Genomic DNA, 16,560 nt, shown 5'->3' on the forward strand with positions numbered 1-16,560 from the left:
CTTTCACTAATGGCACGCTACGTTGATATCTTTAAACCCAGTTTTAGATGAATGACTAAGTTTGAGTATCTGTTTTGTTGGTTTTGAGAGTTGAGTCAAGTGAGATCATCACTATTAATTATCAACAGTCTTTTAGTCCTAAATAAGTTGAAGTAGGCTAGAGTTTAAACATAAATAAGAAGTCATCAAGAAGAGAGAGAGAGCAAGAGGGGAAACAACTTTTGGGAGAACTAAAAGGGAAAAGGCTCCAGCACTTCTATCCAAACACAACTCTTTTGGATATTGCATTACTTTAAGTCTCTTTTGATTGTCTCCTGCTATGTTAAGTTTGGCCGCCGAGTCCTCACATTATTGTCCCGTCTTATGGTGCCTCTTTGCACCAGTGCGTCTGGGGTCTTCGATGGACATGCTCAATCCATCTCAATTGATGTTGAATAAGCTTTTCTTCAATTGACGCTACTCCTAGCCGATCGTGTATATTCTTGTTTCTCACTCGGTCCAATCTTGTGTGCCCATATATCCAACACAACATATGTATCTTTGTGGCACTTATTTGTTGGATATGTCGTCTCTTAGTAGACCAACACTCAGCCTCATATAACATAGCAGCCCTAATTGTCGTCATGTAGAACTTGTCTTTCAACTTTTGTGGCAATCTCTTGTCTCATAGGACTCCCGATTTTTGACGTCATTTCATCCAACCCTCTTTGATCCTATGGCAAACATCTTCATGGGAACGAATCCAAAAACGAAAGTCAGCCACCACAAGATTATGTTGGAGCAAAACACTTTGCATGTATCACCTTACAATCCAAACATGCTTGTTTATTTTCTCTCCTTGTGAGAACGAAGTCGATCTGGCTCGAATGATGGCCACTACTAAACGTCACTAAATGAAAATCTCTCTTTTTGAAGAAAGTGTTAGCTATCACTAGGTTGTAGGCTACACCAAAGTCTAAAATATCCTCTCCTTAATTCTTACTACCATATCTAAAACCTCCAAGCCAGCTCATAACTACATTTGTTGAACCTACATGATCATTGAGATCTCCTTCAGGAGTTAAGTGAGATAACATACCAAATTCAAACACCACTGATGTATTTTACTTGTTTTTTCCCTTAGTACTAAATTGGTGCTGCTTCTGTTACTGAATTATTTCTTTTCATATAATTCAGTAACAGAAGCAGCGCCAATTTCAACAGCCGTGTCAAAGGCAGGTTAACCAAAAAAATAAGTTCAGTCAATTAAGCTGCAATTACACTTCCTCATCCATCAAATGGACTGACAAGATTTGAATGGTACTCTGGAACAGTGGTACATCTCGCAGCGCCTGCCAACACACTAGCTCATAAAATTTGGTACAGGATGCAGAACAGGAAACCACCAAAAATGTGTTTCCACTAAATTCAACAAGTTAGTATCTGCGCTGCTACACATACTTGCCTCTGTATTTGGGCTTGGAGTCTCTATCAGGCTTCCCATCCTGGGCTGGCTCGAACACGGCGGAATGGAGGTTGCCCTCCTCCATCCACTTCTGGTGGTTCTCCCTGAACTCCCGGTGCCGCTCTGCGGCCAACTTCTCGATCTCCTCGGTGTAAGGTGCAACCTTCACCATGGTCAGCAGAACCCGGCTGTACCGAAAGCTCAGGATCTGCTCAGAGGAGGTGATTAACTTGAAGCAGGGGTGCTCAGGGAACTGCGGGTTCGCAGTGCCATCTTCACCTCGCAGTACAGGGTAGAAGAAGACGAGCCTGCCACCCATGACTACCATCCTTGCGGCAAGGTGGAGGAGGTCATGGACGCACTCTGCGAGGCTATATGGGGCGGTTGATGGGATGTGATTGTCCCGTTTCTCATCAGGCACTGTGTAAGGGCCTTTGACGCCTTTTATGAGCTTCCGACCACCAGACTTCCGGCCACCGGCCCGGACTCCATATGGTGGGTCACAAATTATTGCATCGAACATCTGATTGATGACAAGCAGTGGTATTTTCAATTAAGACAAATCTGATCGAGAAAGTAAGTTTTGACATAGCTCATAGAGGCAGAACCGCAGAAGCAACAATAAGGGCAGGATCACAAATTGTAGACTCCAATAAAAGGAACTATTCGCTAATGAAAGCCTAAGAAAGAAACTAAAAAGCTCATAATATAAGCTTTAATCAAATTTCATGTAGCAATGAAATTATGCAACAGCTTTATTAGCCATTTGCAGAGAAGGCTTTCAGATTAAGTGATAGCAGTAATCACGAGGACATTTTAGAACACCCCTCCCCCTGTGCTGTCCCACACCCACAAAAAAATAGTTTGGTTCTAGCACTAAAGGCAATCTACCCAAGTTCTATATTGTGCATTTTGTGGAAAAGGTTACCTCACACTTTCAGTTCATACACTAATAGTAAATGATGCACAAGTGTTACCTCCTTCAATCCAGGACGCCAGGGTGGGAGATTGTTGTCTGCCCTTAGCAAACACAAAGGCTCTGGTAACTTATACTGATAAACAGACAACATGTTAGTGCTTAGCATTAAATCTAGCATTCCAGCCATTTAATTAACAAATAAATCCCTAAATATTCTTTCCAAAAAGAAAAGGTGAATAACTAAACATGGATGTTTTCCACGACTTGAACTATTAAGTCAAAAAAAATCATGGCATAATGAGACTAATATAACAAGCATGGGCATGTTAGATTCCTGTGTTGGCTTGCCTTGCCTTGCCCACAAGAGAAAGCCTTGCCCTGCCAGCCCAAGCAAGCAGAAATAGCTCTCCCTTGGAAGCAAGACAAAATCTTGCCTGCACAGATCTCGTTTGATTTCTCACTCAGCAGTATAATGTGTATAATGCGTATAATGTGTGGAATGTATTGCATTGAGCCTCTAGAGAGAATATATAGGAGTACATGACTTGGAGGGCAAGAAGCCTATACTAGAGATAAGGAAGGTTATCCTAGATATAAGGAAGGTATCCCGGGATTACACTCAATCCTAAACCAACCATATCAGGAGTTGCCTAATATACTCTAACATGTCTAATATACTCTAACAATTAAGTTGCATGCACCAACCAATTTAACCCAAAAGCTTAAGCTAATAGGAGGAGTGGACAATTCACTTATATTATATTCCAACATACTCCAATTGAATCAATTTAAATAAATAAAAGAATAACAAAACCCTGTCTCATCTCTATTGGTAGAACTATGGTATGGAGTCTCAAATCTAGTATCGCTAGACCAACTTATGAGTGTCACTGGTTTGTTGAGATAGCTAGAGATAAAATCAACAAAAGTCATAAATATAGAGGATAAAAGTTCAAAAAAAGTATTTGTCGTTTCAGGGAAATCACTGTTGCCACTTGCCACCATCAGTTATAACACCCACCATAATTTCTGTACATATCCTTTTCATGAGGCTCATAATTCCAAACAAATTGCAGATGACTGGGCTATAGAGACAACAATAACATGCAAGAACTGATTGAAGATAACAGTGTGAAATTACCTGCTCAAAGTTGCTCCAAACATTGCAATTGGGGCCACGACCATCCCGTACAACCCTTATATCAATATCTGCACCCTGAAAAGCCTTTATCAGAAAGACATAGAGACTAACAAAATTAAAAAGTATATTTATTCGCAGAAACACAAACCATCGTCATAGCTCCAAAATGTGCAGCTGCAACCAAAATGCTCCCGGTCCCAACAAAAGGGTCATAGACAAGCTTCCCAGGCGAGGCCAGACCCTGATTGGCCATGAGGAAAGCCATTTCAGCATCCATTGCAGTGGGGCCAATGTACTTCCTACTCTTGAGCTGGTATGTTGGCAGGAGATGCCTATCAGCTGCTCCAACCTCCCGGCCAAAGAATATCGACCTCTTGACAACCGGTGGGAGACCATTGTTCGACCCATAGTCATCGGTCTCCATGACAAAGAATCTGTGATCAGGCTTCTTCAAATTAACACGTCCCTGAAAGGAAACAAAAAGGTGAAGCCTGGTTAGGCGACTGATACCATTCAGCATCCACAAGATCAGCACCAATAGAAATGGAGAAAATAATGTCATCAACCTTGAATGGTATGTAAGTGAGGCTCTGTATGATCTCGTTCTGCTCTTGGGAGCTGATCACCTTGCCGAAGCTGTCGATAACGATCTTGAAGCTGCTTTCCGGGACCAGGAACGGAAGCTTCCTCTCGTCGGGGTACTCCCTGACCGACTTCTCCAGCTCCTCGTAGGTAGTGCCATAGCCCCAGAGCTCGTAGACCCCCTTCACCAACAAGCCTACCCCGCACGACGGCAGTGAATCACGCAGAGGAATCAATAAACGGGAACATGAGGAGAAGACTGGAAAGTATAAAGGACTTGAGCCCGCGCTTACTGCGGTTGGCGACCTGAGCGGCGAGGCGCTCGTCTCCAGGGAGGCGAACGAGGTGGAAGGGGGAGTCTACGTGGTGGTTCTCCGGCATGCGCCACTCGACGGATTCACGGGCGCCTGGGCCGGCAAAGAGCTCGGCGAGGGACTCCACCTCCGGTCGCCGGTAGTCCAGGAGCCTGTGGTAGAAGACGCATAGATACCACATCTCTCTTGTGCTGCTTTTCTCCGGTCACTTACTATTCCAGCGGGAGGACGAACCCTGGGGCGCTGTCGTGGTTGGGCGTCTCCAGCGGCGGCGGCGGGAGGGAATCAAACGAAGAAACGGAAAGATTGCAAGGAGAAAGACCTACCTAGTACCCCGGACAACGGCGCCTGCAATGTGGGCCCGCTAAGGTGTCCGCGTGTTTCCATGGGCTGGGCCTGCGCAGGAGCACGGGCCGATAAGTTCTCTTCGAGTTCGTAGCAAAAATAATGGGCCACACTTCTGTGCAACTCCATCATTTTCTCGTTACCAGTGGAAGTATACACGTGGCATAATAAAGAATAGTATATATAAGATGTTTATATATATCTATATAATATTAAATTTATTGATATATTGGTTTTTCAACGTAACAAGTTATGCTAATTGTTTAAAGTCTTCTATATAACCATTACAAAACTTATCAATCAAAAAGATATAAGACCAATTTGTCGCACCGGATTTAAGGATAAAGCCGGGTGCATCTCATATATGCGTCAAAGAAGAACAACACATATAACAACAGAATATATAGAGATAAATGTCACAATATCATAAAAGTAATTATTACATAGTGGAAGTCTCATGAAAATAAAAGATAAACATAAAGCGAACTAAGGTTCATCCTTGGCGCCATAAAGTCGACTCAGAGACGCCACCTAGATCAAGTCGAACTCCTCGTTGTGCGGCTCCTCCTGGGCCACCTGTTCTTCTCCTGTGGGAGTTGTTGGAACTTGTTCTCCCGAGCAAGTTTGATCCAACGGGGGAGTAGAAGTAATGCAGACAAGGTTTTGCTCAAGAGGGCGATTGCTTTCTTGATCTCCCCTTACAAGGGCACTGTGCGGGGGTATTTATAGGTGCTCGAATGCCTAGCGCCTCGGGTTAAGTACGCATGTGCCCTCAAGCGCCCAGGTTATCCCCGGAATATTCCCATTAAAGTAGGGTTACAGACTGTAATTACAGAGAAGCCTTTACAAATCAGGCCCGTAATGCTCCGCGGCCACGCAGGGCCTGTTATAATGGGCCAGATTGCACGTGGGCTTTCGTGTTGGACGACGCCGCGGGATGGGACGACCTCGCCAGAAGCCTTTGTTCCTCGGTCGCATTGGACGAAGGGTGGAGTCTGCCAGTCGTCTTGTCTCCGTTGGTGCAGCGAGACTGGCGAAGGCATCGAGCGAAGGGGTCTGTCGGTTGTCTTTTCTCCGTTGGTGCAGCGAGACTGGCGAAGGCATCGAGCGAAGGGTGGCGTCTTCGCCTTCGCCCCAACATTTGCCCTCCGAGGGACCAGTTCGACTAAGTCATCTAGTGCCGAAGGCGTCGCTAGATGGTGGAGACGCTGCCCTCGCTCGAAGTGGTTCCGCGGGGGTTTTTGACATGACCGTTGATTGACGGCGTACTGTTGGATTGCGGGTTTCCCTAAGCGTCGCGCCCTGTGTATAAAAGGGGGTGGGGGCGGCGCAGGTTGAAATTTACCCTTCCGCGCACCGCGAAAACCCTAACCTCCTTTTCAAACTGCTCGCTTGCTCGTGTGCCCTCCTTGCTCCTGTTCGTCGGAGATCTGGCCCGCGTGAAGCAGACCGCACGCCACCGTCGACGGTACGTAGCCATGCCATCTTCCTCCTCGTCTGCTGCGACCACACCGACGGCCGAGGCGTCGTCCGAAGATACCTCGGGCACTGTGGCGGCGGCAGAGTTACGGCCGGGTGATACGGTGGAATTTGGTGTTTCGCGGACGGCGGATGTCGTCGGTCTGCGTGCAAGATATGCAACAGTTGGGGTATTTTGGCGGCGGGGTTGGGCGCGTCCCGGGGGCAGAGGAGGTTCCCAAGCCCGAGGGCGAATTGGTTGTTTTCGAGGCATTTTTCATCACCGGCCTTCGCTTGCCTGCGCACCGTTTTGTGTCGGAGGTTCTGCAGAAGTTCGAAGTCCAGGTTCACCAACTGACACCAAACGCTGTGGTGGCGTTGGCGAAGTATGTCTGGGCAACGACATCGTATGGCGGTCAGCCTTCGGTGGAGGTCTTCGCTAAGCATTACTGTCTGCACTGGCAGGAGAGAAAAATTGGACATGAGATTGCTCAATTCGGATCATGCACTTTCACGCCGAAGTCCGGGAAGACTTCGATGGAAGTCGTGGAGTTGGTCCCCTGTGCCCAAAATAAGTGGGCAACTGGTGGAATTACTGGTTCTATGTTTCAGAGGCCGAAGTCAAAGACCGCCCAGGGCTCCCTGCAGCCATTATGTGCTCTCATTATTATGTGGCGTACCCGCCATTTGAAGTAGCAGAGGATGATGAGAATGAAGTGGCCCTTCGGATCGCTGCCCGTACGAGTAGTGGGCGTGATCTAGTTGAGGAGTTCATAGGGTATGGGGTGTGGCCCTTGGCGCATGGATGGGCGTTGGGCGAAGTATGCCCTCGCGTGATGCCCTCCCTGGGTGGGCGGAAAGTGCGAAGTCCACTTTTTTGCTTTGGATGTGCGGGGGCGGGATCTTGCCGCGGTTGTGCGTGAAGCGGAGGATGGGGCGATGCGAATTGTGGGGCGCTACGTGCCGAAGACGGAGGCCTTGCGGAGCTGGGATATACGCAGATCCAACGACCGCCTGAATAGGGTCTTCGAGTTGAATCGTTTACCGTATGGTGGGTATCCCGGGGAAGACGTTGTCGACCCCCGTGGGAAAAGACCAGCGGCTGTGGCTGAAGAAGACCCCGCGCCGGAGGCCGCCCCAGCCACTAAGAAAAGGAAGCTAGGTACTGCGGTGGGGGAGTTGGGGGTCTCCGATAGATTTGCTATGGAGTTGATGGGGACATGCGTGGCCCCCGGGGGAAGGATGTCTTCGCCCGAACCCCGGGAGTCTTCGGCGCGGATGCTGGAGGTTACTGGGGGTCGATGGCCCAAGAACGTTCCTATCCCCCGCGTGGCTGGCGAAGACTTCTTTACGTCTTGCATGGCTCGTGACTTGAGAGTGTTTCCTTACGGACGGAATATTGCTGTTGTTGTGTCGGCAGTGATGAACAAGGACCGTCGAGATGCTACGCAGAAGCGCCGGCCGGTCGTCAGGATGGTCGACCCCGTGCGCGAGGCAAAGAGGGCGCGAGGAAGCGCGAAGGCTGCGGCCTGCGGCAGCGGCAAGCTGGTGCCGGCTATGAAAGCGGGTGCGTCCGGGGGCAGCAAGGCGTCGACAGGCGAGAAGGCTGCAGCCGCTAGCGAAACCAAGCCTCTCCCGGGCGGTCCGTCGCCAGCGGAACGTGTTGCTGACTTTGGCACAAATATCAGTGTCGAGGACTACTTGGGCGGTAAGTCTTCTTTTTTTTTGACCGGAGACATGTTGCAGGGTCGGGCGAGGGGCACTTGGTTGTTGTCCCGCCTTCGCTAGCAGCCACCTCGCCATCAGCGGTGGTAAAGTCGAAGGGGGTCATGCAGGACCCTTGGGCCGCCTTCTGCGCGAGCGGCGAGATTCTGATAGCCGCTGCCGCTAGGGACGTGGCGGGCACCATGTCCCAGCGGCTGAGGGAAGTGTCTCAGCAGTTGTCGCAGCAGCTGACGCAGCAGCTGAAGCAAGTAAGTTGCGCTGGACTTCGATGTTTGCTGTGTTTTGGTTCATGCATCTGTCTCATGAAGGTTTGACTTGTATTTTTGCTAGGCGGCCGACTTTGCCGATCGTGTTGCGTCGGGCGTCCTGACCGCGGACGTCGCCGCCGAAGTCGAAAATCTTCGGGCGCAGCACGCGGATACTGTCCGGGATAAGTCAGCCGCGAAGAGCAAGAGCTGCAGGCTGGCGGAGAAGGTGGCCGCCCTGGAGGCTGAGAGGACTGACCTCCGACGCCAGCTGGCGGAGGAGAGGAGGGAGGCTAACCAGGCCGTCGCCGAAGCGCAGGCTGCGCGAGCGGAGGCTAAGGCGGCGCTGGCAAAGGGTAGCCTCGCTAGCCAACGCGCCGAGGAATGAGAGGCGAGGTTCGACGCCCTACGCAGCCGCGTGGACAAGGCGGAGACCTCGGTGCGCTCAGAAATCGTGCGGACGCATGCGTAGCTCGTGGAGGCATACCACGAACTGGGTGCGCGGACTGCAGATTTTGAAGTGCCCGACCACGAGGCCAGCCTTCACTTCCTTGAATGGTTGCAGGAGGAGCTGCAGGTGCTCCCGACTATTGTGCAAGGCTTCATGTCCTACGCCTCCCTCGTCACATGCGAGGGGGCAATGAACGCGCTGTCACGCTAGGGGTGCAAACACTATGAGGTCTTCGATCAGTCAGATGAAGACTTTGAGCGCGAAATTTTTAGGGTCGAAGACCCTGTGGTGAAGGGCTCCACGAGGGCACTCTTCGATCGGATGTGGGGACCTTATGGTCGAGAGGCGGTTAGGGAACGATCTGACCGGGCGAGGGATCAGGTAAAGTTTGTCTTTTGTTTTGCGTTGTGGAATGTGGGTACGCGTGGGTTTGCTGAATGAGTGTGCTGTTGCTGCAGATGGCGCGTGCCGAGGATGTTGAAGACTTTGGGCATTTGAATGGCGCGCCGCCCGAGGCGGAGGTTAACCCGATGCTGCCCGAGGCTGAGGTCGACCCGGCATTGCCCCCGAAAACCGGCGAAGCCTCCCTCGCTGCACCTGCGTCTACTGAGTCTGGTGAAGGCTCGTTGCCAGCCCCTGCGCCGACGGCGGAAGATCCCCCGAAGGCGGAGCTAGCGGCAAAGGATCCCGTGGCGGCGGCTGGGCCTTCGCAGGTGGCTTAGTGGGTGTGGGGGAGTTAGTAAATTTTGTCTGTGTTACTGAACCTTGGTTGCTGCGCAGGTTCAGGATTTTGGGCCTGCGCACGCAACCGCTACTGCTAAATTTGTGGCGGCGTCGACCGTGGTTGCTAGAAATGAATCTGATGATTCTGTGTCTAAGTTTTTTGAGTTTGATGATTCTGGGAGTTCAGTTGTGTGGACGGAAGAGTCTTCGGGTGAGGACTTGGATTATTTTGCGGCCTTGGACGTGGCTATGGCGGAGGCTTCTCCGTGTGCGACGGACGCGGAAGTTTTTCCTGGTCCGAGTGCTAGGCGTAGGCGGCGAAGGGCGGTGGCTAAGCGTAGAGTGAGTGAGGTGGAGGGTGCTCGTCTTCGTGTGGATAGGGTTGGCAAACGGGAGTTGTTGTCCTCGCCGGTTGGGGTAGGTGAGGGGGAGTTGAGAAGTCTTTTTGAGGGTGAAGAGTTGAGGATAATGCTGTTTAACTATAGGGAGATGGGTAGCATTCCAAAGGTTGAACCGATGTAAGGTGTGATGCCCTCGCTGTACGTATGTAACTATGATTTGGACAATGATGCTGCGTGCCCTCGCTGATCCGGTCGTGTCTGTGGGGGACGTATGCACTTGATCTAGCACGTTTATGATGTCGGTTCAGCTGCACCTGTAGTCGGTCTTTGCCCAGATAGTCTTTTTAGGAAGACTTCGATTTTGCTCGCTTGTTGTGCTAGTCTGGCTGCACCCTTAGGCGACTTTTACACGGATAGTCTTTCAGAGAAGACTTCGATTTTGCGCACTTGTTGTGCTAGTCCGGCTGCACCCTTAGGCAACTTTTGCGTGGATAGTCTTTCGGAGAAGACTTCGATTTTGCGCACTTATTGTGCTAGTCCGGCTGCACCCTTAGGCGACTTTTGCACGGATAGTCTTTCGGAGAAGACTTCGATTTTGCGCACTTATTGTGCTAGTCCGGCTGCACCCTTAGGCGACTTTTGCACGGATAGTCTTTCGGAGAAGACTTCGATTTTGCGCACTTATTGTGCTAGTCCGGCTGCACCCTTAGGAGACTTTTGCACGGATAGTCTTCCGGAGAAGACTTCGATTTTGCGCACTTATTGTGCTAGTCCGGCTGCACCCTTAGGCGACTTTTGCGCAGAGTGTCGCACGCGAGGGTAGCTAGCGCTGCCCCTCGCGATGACTTCGTTGTGGTCGAATGCCGAAGACCGTCAATGCGGTCTGTTTTCGACGTGATTCTTTGCAGGGGATTTTTGCGTATATATTACATGGCTCCGCCTCATTAAAAACCTCACCCCCCAGGAGGAAAAGAGTGCAGTCCGGAATAAAACTATTTGGGGAATTACAAGGGTGAGTTGACCCTGAGTAGTTAAACAAAAAATTTGCGAAGGTTGTCTATGTTCCAGGAATGTTCTAGATCTTCGCCAGATTGTGTTGTTAATCTGTACGCGCTGGGAGACGACTTTATCTTGACGATAAACGGCCCTTCCCACTTTGGTTCCAGCTTTCCCCGTGACTCTGTCCGGGTTGTACGGACAAGTACGAGGTCTCCTTCGCTGAATTCCCTCGGGATGACTGTGTGGTCGTGCCATGCTTTTGTTTGAGCTTGGTATTTGTTTAGAGCCTATAGGGCAAAGACACGGTCTCCGTCGATGAGGTCCTTCGAGTAGGCTCGTCTACGTCGGGGACGGCTGACGAGACTGTCCGTGGTGACCCATGTTTAATTTCCTGCGGGGTCATGGCCTCCGATCCATACAGAAGGCGGAAGGGGGGTGAACCCAGTCGCCCTGCACTCAGTCGTGTTCAGCGCCCAGACCGCTTCGGGTAACAGGTCGGCCCACTTGCCTTTCTTGTCGTCGAGGAGCATTTTCTTGATGGCTATGAAAATTTTACCATTGGCACGTTCCATGACTCCGTTGGATTGCGGGTGGTACACTGAGGCGAAGGCAAGCTTGGTGCCGATGGAGAAGTAGAAATCCTTGAAATCTTGGCTGTCAAATTGCTTGCCGTTGTCAACTGTGAGCTCGGACGGGACTCTGAAGAGGTAAACAATGTTCTGCCAGAAGAATTTCTAGGCAGTCTTCGATGTTATCGTGGATACTACCCTCGCCTCGATCCATTTGGTAAAATACTCAACGGCGACGAAGGTGAACTTGAGGTTCCCCTGGGCCGTGGGTAGGGGTCCGACAATGTCCAAGCCCCAGCGCTGAAGAGGCCACGTGTGGGCGATTAGCTTTGTTAGTTGCGAAGGGCTTCCCGAGCATGGAGAAAACTTCTGGCAGGCTTCGCAGGACCTGGTGACCTGATTTGCGGCGCAGATCATGGCGGGCCAGTAGAAACCTTGACAGATCACCTTTGCGGCTAGGGCCCTAGGCCCTGCGTGAGAGCCGCAAGTCCCGCTGTGGACTTCGCGCAGGATTTGGACGCCTTCGGTCTCGGTGACACATTTAAGCATGGGTTGACTGATCCCCTTCTTGTAAAGCTGACCTTCGATAAGTGCGAAGTCCCGGCTTCGATGTTTGAGGCGCTTGGATGCATTGACATGGGTTGGATGATAGTACCCCTGCAGGAACAGGGTTATTGGTGCCCGCTAATCTTCAGTCATGATTAGGTGAACTATGCGGTGGCCCTCGCTGTCATTGGTTATTTGGAGCCCTTCTGGGCTGCGGACAGCTGGCGTGCCGATGACATGGTAGAATACGTCGGAGGGGAGGGCCTCGCCTCTAGCGGCTGCCTTGGCCAATGCGTCGGCCTCTTCGTTCTTGGCACGATCAACATGCTGCAGGGTAAAACCTTTGAATTGTCTTTCAAGGCTGCGGATAGCCGTGAGGTATTGCATAAGCGCGGGGTCCTTCGCTGCGTAGTCTACTAGTCTTTCTCGACTTGGCCGGCGACTACCTTGGAGTCTGTTCTGATGATGCAGGTGGTGACATCAAGTGCCCTTAGCTTGTGAAGGCTGAGAATAACAGCTTCGTATTCTGCTATATTGTTGGTGCATCTATCAGACTCCAAAGCAAAGCTGAGGCGTACTGCGTATCTGTGCTTGACCCCTGCGGGTGAAGTGATGACTGCAGCGGCGCCTGCCCCCGCATGGCACCATGCACCGTCGCAATGGATTATCCACACCTTCTCCGCAGGCGGGTCCGGCTATGTTATTGGCCTAGTCCAGTCGACGACGAAGTCTGCTAGGACTTGTGACTTGATGGCTGTCCTGGGTTCGAATGTGATGTGGTAGCCGAAGAGTTCGGCTGCCCATTTGGCAATCCAGACTGATGCCTCCGGGTTTCTAAACAATTCGCCGAGTCCCCTATCTGAGGTGACCTGGACCTTGAATGCCTCAAAATAATGGCGCAATTTGCGCGAAGCCATGACAACTGCGTAGGCAATTTTTTTCCAGTTCCGCCATATTGCATTTTGATGTCGTGAGTACTTCGGAGACGTAATAAACTGGACATTGCCTGATCGTGCCCTCTCTGTTCTGCTCTTGAACCAGTGCGGCACTGATCGCATGTGGCGAAGCTGCGATGTAGAGCAACAGGGGTAGCGAGGGGTCAGGGCTTGTAAGAATCGCCAACTCTGACAGGTACTGTTTTAATGAAGCGAAGGCCGCCGCCTGCTCTGGTCCCCATGCGAAGTCTTTTGCGTCGCGGAGTGTTTTGAGGAAAGGGAGGCTTCGCTCTGCGGATTTGGAGATGAATCTGTTGAGGGTGGCCAGTCTGCCTGTCAGTCGTTGGACGTCTCTGGCTGACTGCGGTGGCGTCATGTTGATGATGGCTTGGATTTTGGTTGGATTGGCTTCAATGCCGCGGTGCGACACCAGGTAGCCCAATATTTTCCCCTGGCGAATGCCAAAGACGCACTTTTCGGGGTTTAGGCGAAGTCGTGCGTCCCGCATGTTCGCAAATGTTTCGGCGAGGTCAGCCAGATGATCCTCCTTGCTTCTGCTGGCGACGACGATGTCATCGACATATGTAAATATGTTTCTGCCGACCTGGCTCTCGAGCACCGTTTTGGTGAGCCGAGAGAATGTGGACCCGGCGTTCTTAAGTCCCTCCGGCATTCTGATGAAGCAATACGTGCCGAAGGGTGTTATGAAACTGGTGCTTGCCTTGTCTTCCTCCTTCATATATATTTGATGGTAGCCGGAGAAGCAATCAAGGAGTGACATGACTTCGCACCCGGCCGCACTATCGACGATTTTGTCGATCCGAGGCAGCGGGAAGTTGTCCTTGGGGTAGGCCTTGTTAAGACTGGTGAAATCGATGCACATCCGCCATTTGCCGCTCTTCTTCTGCACCATCACTACATTGGCGAGCCATGTAGGGTAGGCGATTGGCTCGATGAATTTGGCCTCAAGCAGGCGATGTACCTCGGCTTTGGCGGCTTTTGTTTTCTCATCAGACATCTTGCGCAGCCGCTGTTTCTTCGGCCTCACCGAAGGGTCGATTCCCAAGCTGTGCTCGATGATGGAGCGACTGACTCCAACCAGGTCGAGGGCGGACCAGGCGAAGACGTCTTTATTTTTGGACAGGCAGCAAAGGAGTCTCTCCTCGTCATGCGGAGTGAGGTCTTCGCTGATGGTGACCGTTTGCTTGGGCGTTGCTTGGTCGAGGGGAACAGTCTTGATCCCGTTGTTACTCTGCAGCTGTGCTTTATCGTGTTCTTTGGTGGCTGGGCTGGCAGACTCAGAGATTTCGCGCTGGGCTGTGAGGCAGTGTACGTTCCTTTGACCGGGAACGAAGTCTCTTTCTATGTTGCGCGCGGCCTGCTGGTTGCCGTAGACTGTGATGGCGCCTTGCGGACCTGGGATCTTCATGCACAGGTAGAGTCCGTGAATGGCTGCCTCAAACTTGTTGATGGAGCCCCGACCCATTATGGCGTTGTATGGGTACACCATGTCGACGATGTCAAACGTGACTTGCTCGCTTCGTGCATTGGGTGCTACACCGAAGGAGAGGGGTAGCTCTATTTTGCCGACAGGAAAGGTGCCCTTGCCGTCGAAGCCGTACAGCGGGTTGTCCGAAGGCTTGAGCAGGCTGTGGCTTATGCCCATGCGGTCGAAGGCTTGGAGGAAAATGATATCCGCCTGGCTGCCATTATCGACTAAGACTTTGTGCAGGTCCCAGCCTGCCACGCTGAAGTTGATAACCATGGCGTCGATGTGGGGTGTGCTGCGCAGATCGACGTCTCGGGCGTCGAAGGTTAATGGCACATGGGACCACTTCGTCTGCACGACTGGACCGGTGACGGCGACGTGGTTGATGCTGCGGTAATGGTCTCTCTTCTGTCGCTTCGTATCGAAGTCGATGCTGGACCCCCCAGTGATCATGTGAATGATTCCGCGATATGGCTGATCGGCGAAGTCTTCTTGCTTTGGGGCTTGAGGATGGTTGGGGTGGTGGATGTTTTGCTGTTGCGGGTGTGGAGGTGGGGGTGGGGGAGGTAGGATTTGTATCTCCTGGTGGTGTTGGTATGCGTGGTGTGGTGGATGCGGAGCGAGGCCGTGGTTGTATGACTGAGGGGGTTGCTGATATGTGTGTGCGACAACTCTGGGGTTGTCGGCTGGTTGCGCCCGTGCCATCCTGTCTCTGGTGGCCTTCGTCTCTGGGCAGTCTCTTGTAGGGTGCGCGCAGTCTTCACCATGGAACAAGCAGTAGAATCTGCGCGGCTGCTGCGCGCGTCCTCGGCCTCGGCCACGAGTTTCGTTTCCGCGGCCCTGGGGGGGATACTCCTGGCGGCGAGGGGCTTCGCCAGCGGGGTGCTGGTTGGCGATGTTGTGCACCTGCTGCTGATTGCAGCCATCCCGACTAGAGTCTGCCTGCGAAGGCCTCGTCCACGCACAACTGGACTGCGGAGGGTCTTTAGGTTTCCTCTGAGACTAGACTTTGCGCTGGTGGAGCTCTTCGGATCTGGCGTATTTTTCAAATAGCTGATACAGCTCCTGTAGGTTCCTGGGCGGATCTATGATGCAGTGGTTGTAAAGGACGCCAGCCCGAAGGCCACTGATGGCGTAATGAATGGCGATTTGGTCATCAACCGAAGGCAGTTGTGACTTGAGAGTCAGGAACTTGCGGTAATACTCCCGCAGAGTTTCTCGTTCCAGCTGCTTGCAGAGTGAAAGTTCAGCCAAGGCGTCGGTGTCTGGGCGGTACCCTTGGAAGTTGAGCAGGAATTTGTCCCGGAGACTTCTCCAGGAGTCGATGGACAGCGGTGGCAACCTGGTGTACCAGGTGAGGGCCGGGCCTTCGAGGGCGATGATGAATAACTTGGCCATCGTGGCGTCGTCCCCTCCGGATGATGCAACGGTGACCTGATAGCTCATGATGTACTGTGCTGGGTCAGTGCTGCCGTTGTACTTGGGATAGGTCCCCACCCTGAAGTTGGCGGGCCATGGTGTTACTTGCAGGTGGGGAGCCAGTGGACTCCGCTCGTCAAGGTAGTTGACACCTTGGAATGCTACGGCGTGCGGAGTGGGGTGTCCGCGCTGAGGGATGAACAAGTCTTCGATCTGCGCGTGCTGCTGGAGGGGCGGCCCGTGTTGCAGACCGAGTTGGCCTTCGCGCTGCATGAGGGCGATCTCTTGCTCAAGCTCCTGAGCCTTTTGCTCTTCGTCGCGTATCATCTGGCGCACTTTGGCTTGCGCAGACACGCGTTGGCGTTTGGCCTCGAGGATCTCTTTTTGCCTCTGGAGGTTGCGGTTCTTGATGCGCAAGGCACGCAACTGTAGTTGATCCTCTGCGGAAACGCCGATGACTTCGCCGTCCTCTGTGGCATCCGTGCCCTCTGGTGGAGCAAAGCCTGGGGGAGGCTGCTGTTGTCCCCCGGAGCTGCAGGTGCGGAGGCTGCCTTTGGGTGTGGGTTGTTCATTGCGCTGCCTCTTGCTGAGTGTGTCATTGTCTTCGCAGGCTTCTTGGTGGGTGGTGTCGATAAGGGCCTTGCCCTTTTTCTCAGCCAGTAGTGCTGCTTTCGCAGCTTCGTCAACGGATGGGGCTGCCTTCGAGCTAGTTTTTTTGGGTGCCATCGCGGGTGGTTTTTTGTAGCACGAACGGTGGGCGCCAAATGTTGGAACTTGTTCTCCCGAGCAAGTTTGATCCAACGGGGGAGTAGAAGTAATGCAGACAAGGTTTTGCTCAAGAGGGCGATTGCTTTCTTGATCTCCACTTACAAGGGCACTATGCGGGGGTATTTATAGGTGCTTGAATGCCCAGCG

At 52.1% G+C, this 16,560-nt stretch overlaps 1 protein-coding gene across 1 annotated transcript; it reads right to left on the bottom strand.

Moving 5' to 3' along the window:
- Positions 1-1,221: 1,221 nt before the first annotated feature.
- On the bottom strand, positions 1,222-4,681 carry LOC100280406 (uncharacterized). Its single transcript, NM_001361069.1, has 6 exons — positions 4,380-4,681; positions 4,071-4,282; positions 3,653-3,970; positions 3,505-3,579; positions 2,422-2,496; positions 1,222-1,967 (listed from the first exon to the last, which is right to left on the bottom strand). Exons 1-6 carry the CDS (start codon positions 4,579-4,581, stop codon positions 1,431-1,433), a joined length of 1,419 nt encoding a protein of 472 aa, NP_001347998.1. The 5' UTR covers positions 4,582-4,681; the 3' UTR covers positions 1,222-1,430.
- Between the last annotated feature and the right edge of the window lie 11,879 nt (positions 4,682-16,560).

Source organism: Zea mays, chromosome 5 (genome assembly GCF_902167145.1).
Source record: "Zea mays cultivar B73 chromosome 5, Zm-B73-REFERENCE-NAM-5.0, whole genome shotgun sequence".
Taxonomy (NCBI): Eukaryota; Viridiplantae; Streptophyta; class Magnoliopsida; order Poales; family Poaceae; genus Zea; species Zea mays.

What these genes read in the sequence shown, in the direction of transcription:
- LOC100280406 (NM_001361069.1), bottom strand. Translation starts at nt 4,581, where the DNA reads ATGTGGTATCTATGCGTCTTCTACCACAGGCTCCTGGACTACCGGCGA. An exon ending in ATTTTGGAGCTATGACGATG is followed by an intron (nt 3,580 to 3,652) that starts GTTTGTGTTTCT and finishes AAGGCTTTTCAG; the next exon opens with GGTGCAGATATTGATATAAG. An exon ending in GGCGTCCTGGATTGAAGGAG is followed by an intron (nt 1,968 to 2,421) that starts GTAACACTTGTG and finishes GTCATCAATCAG; the next exon opens with ATGTTCGATGCAATAATTTG.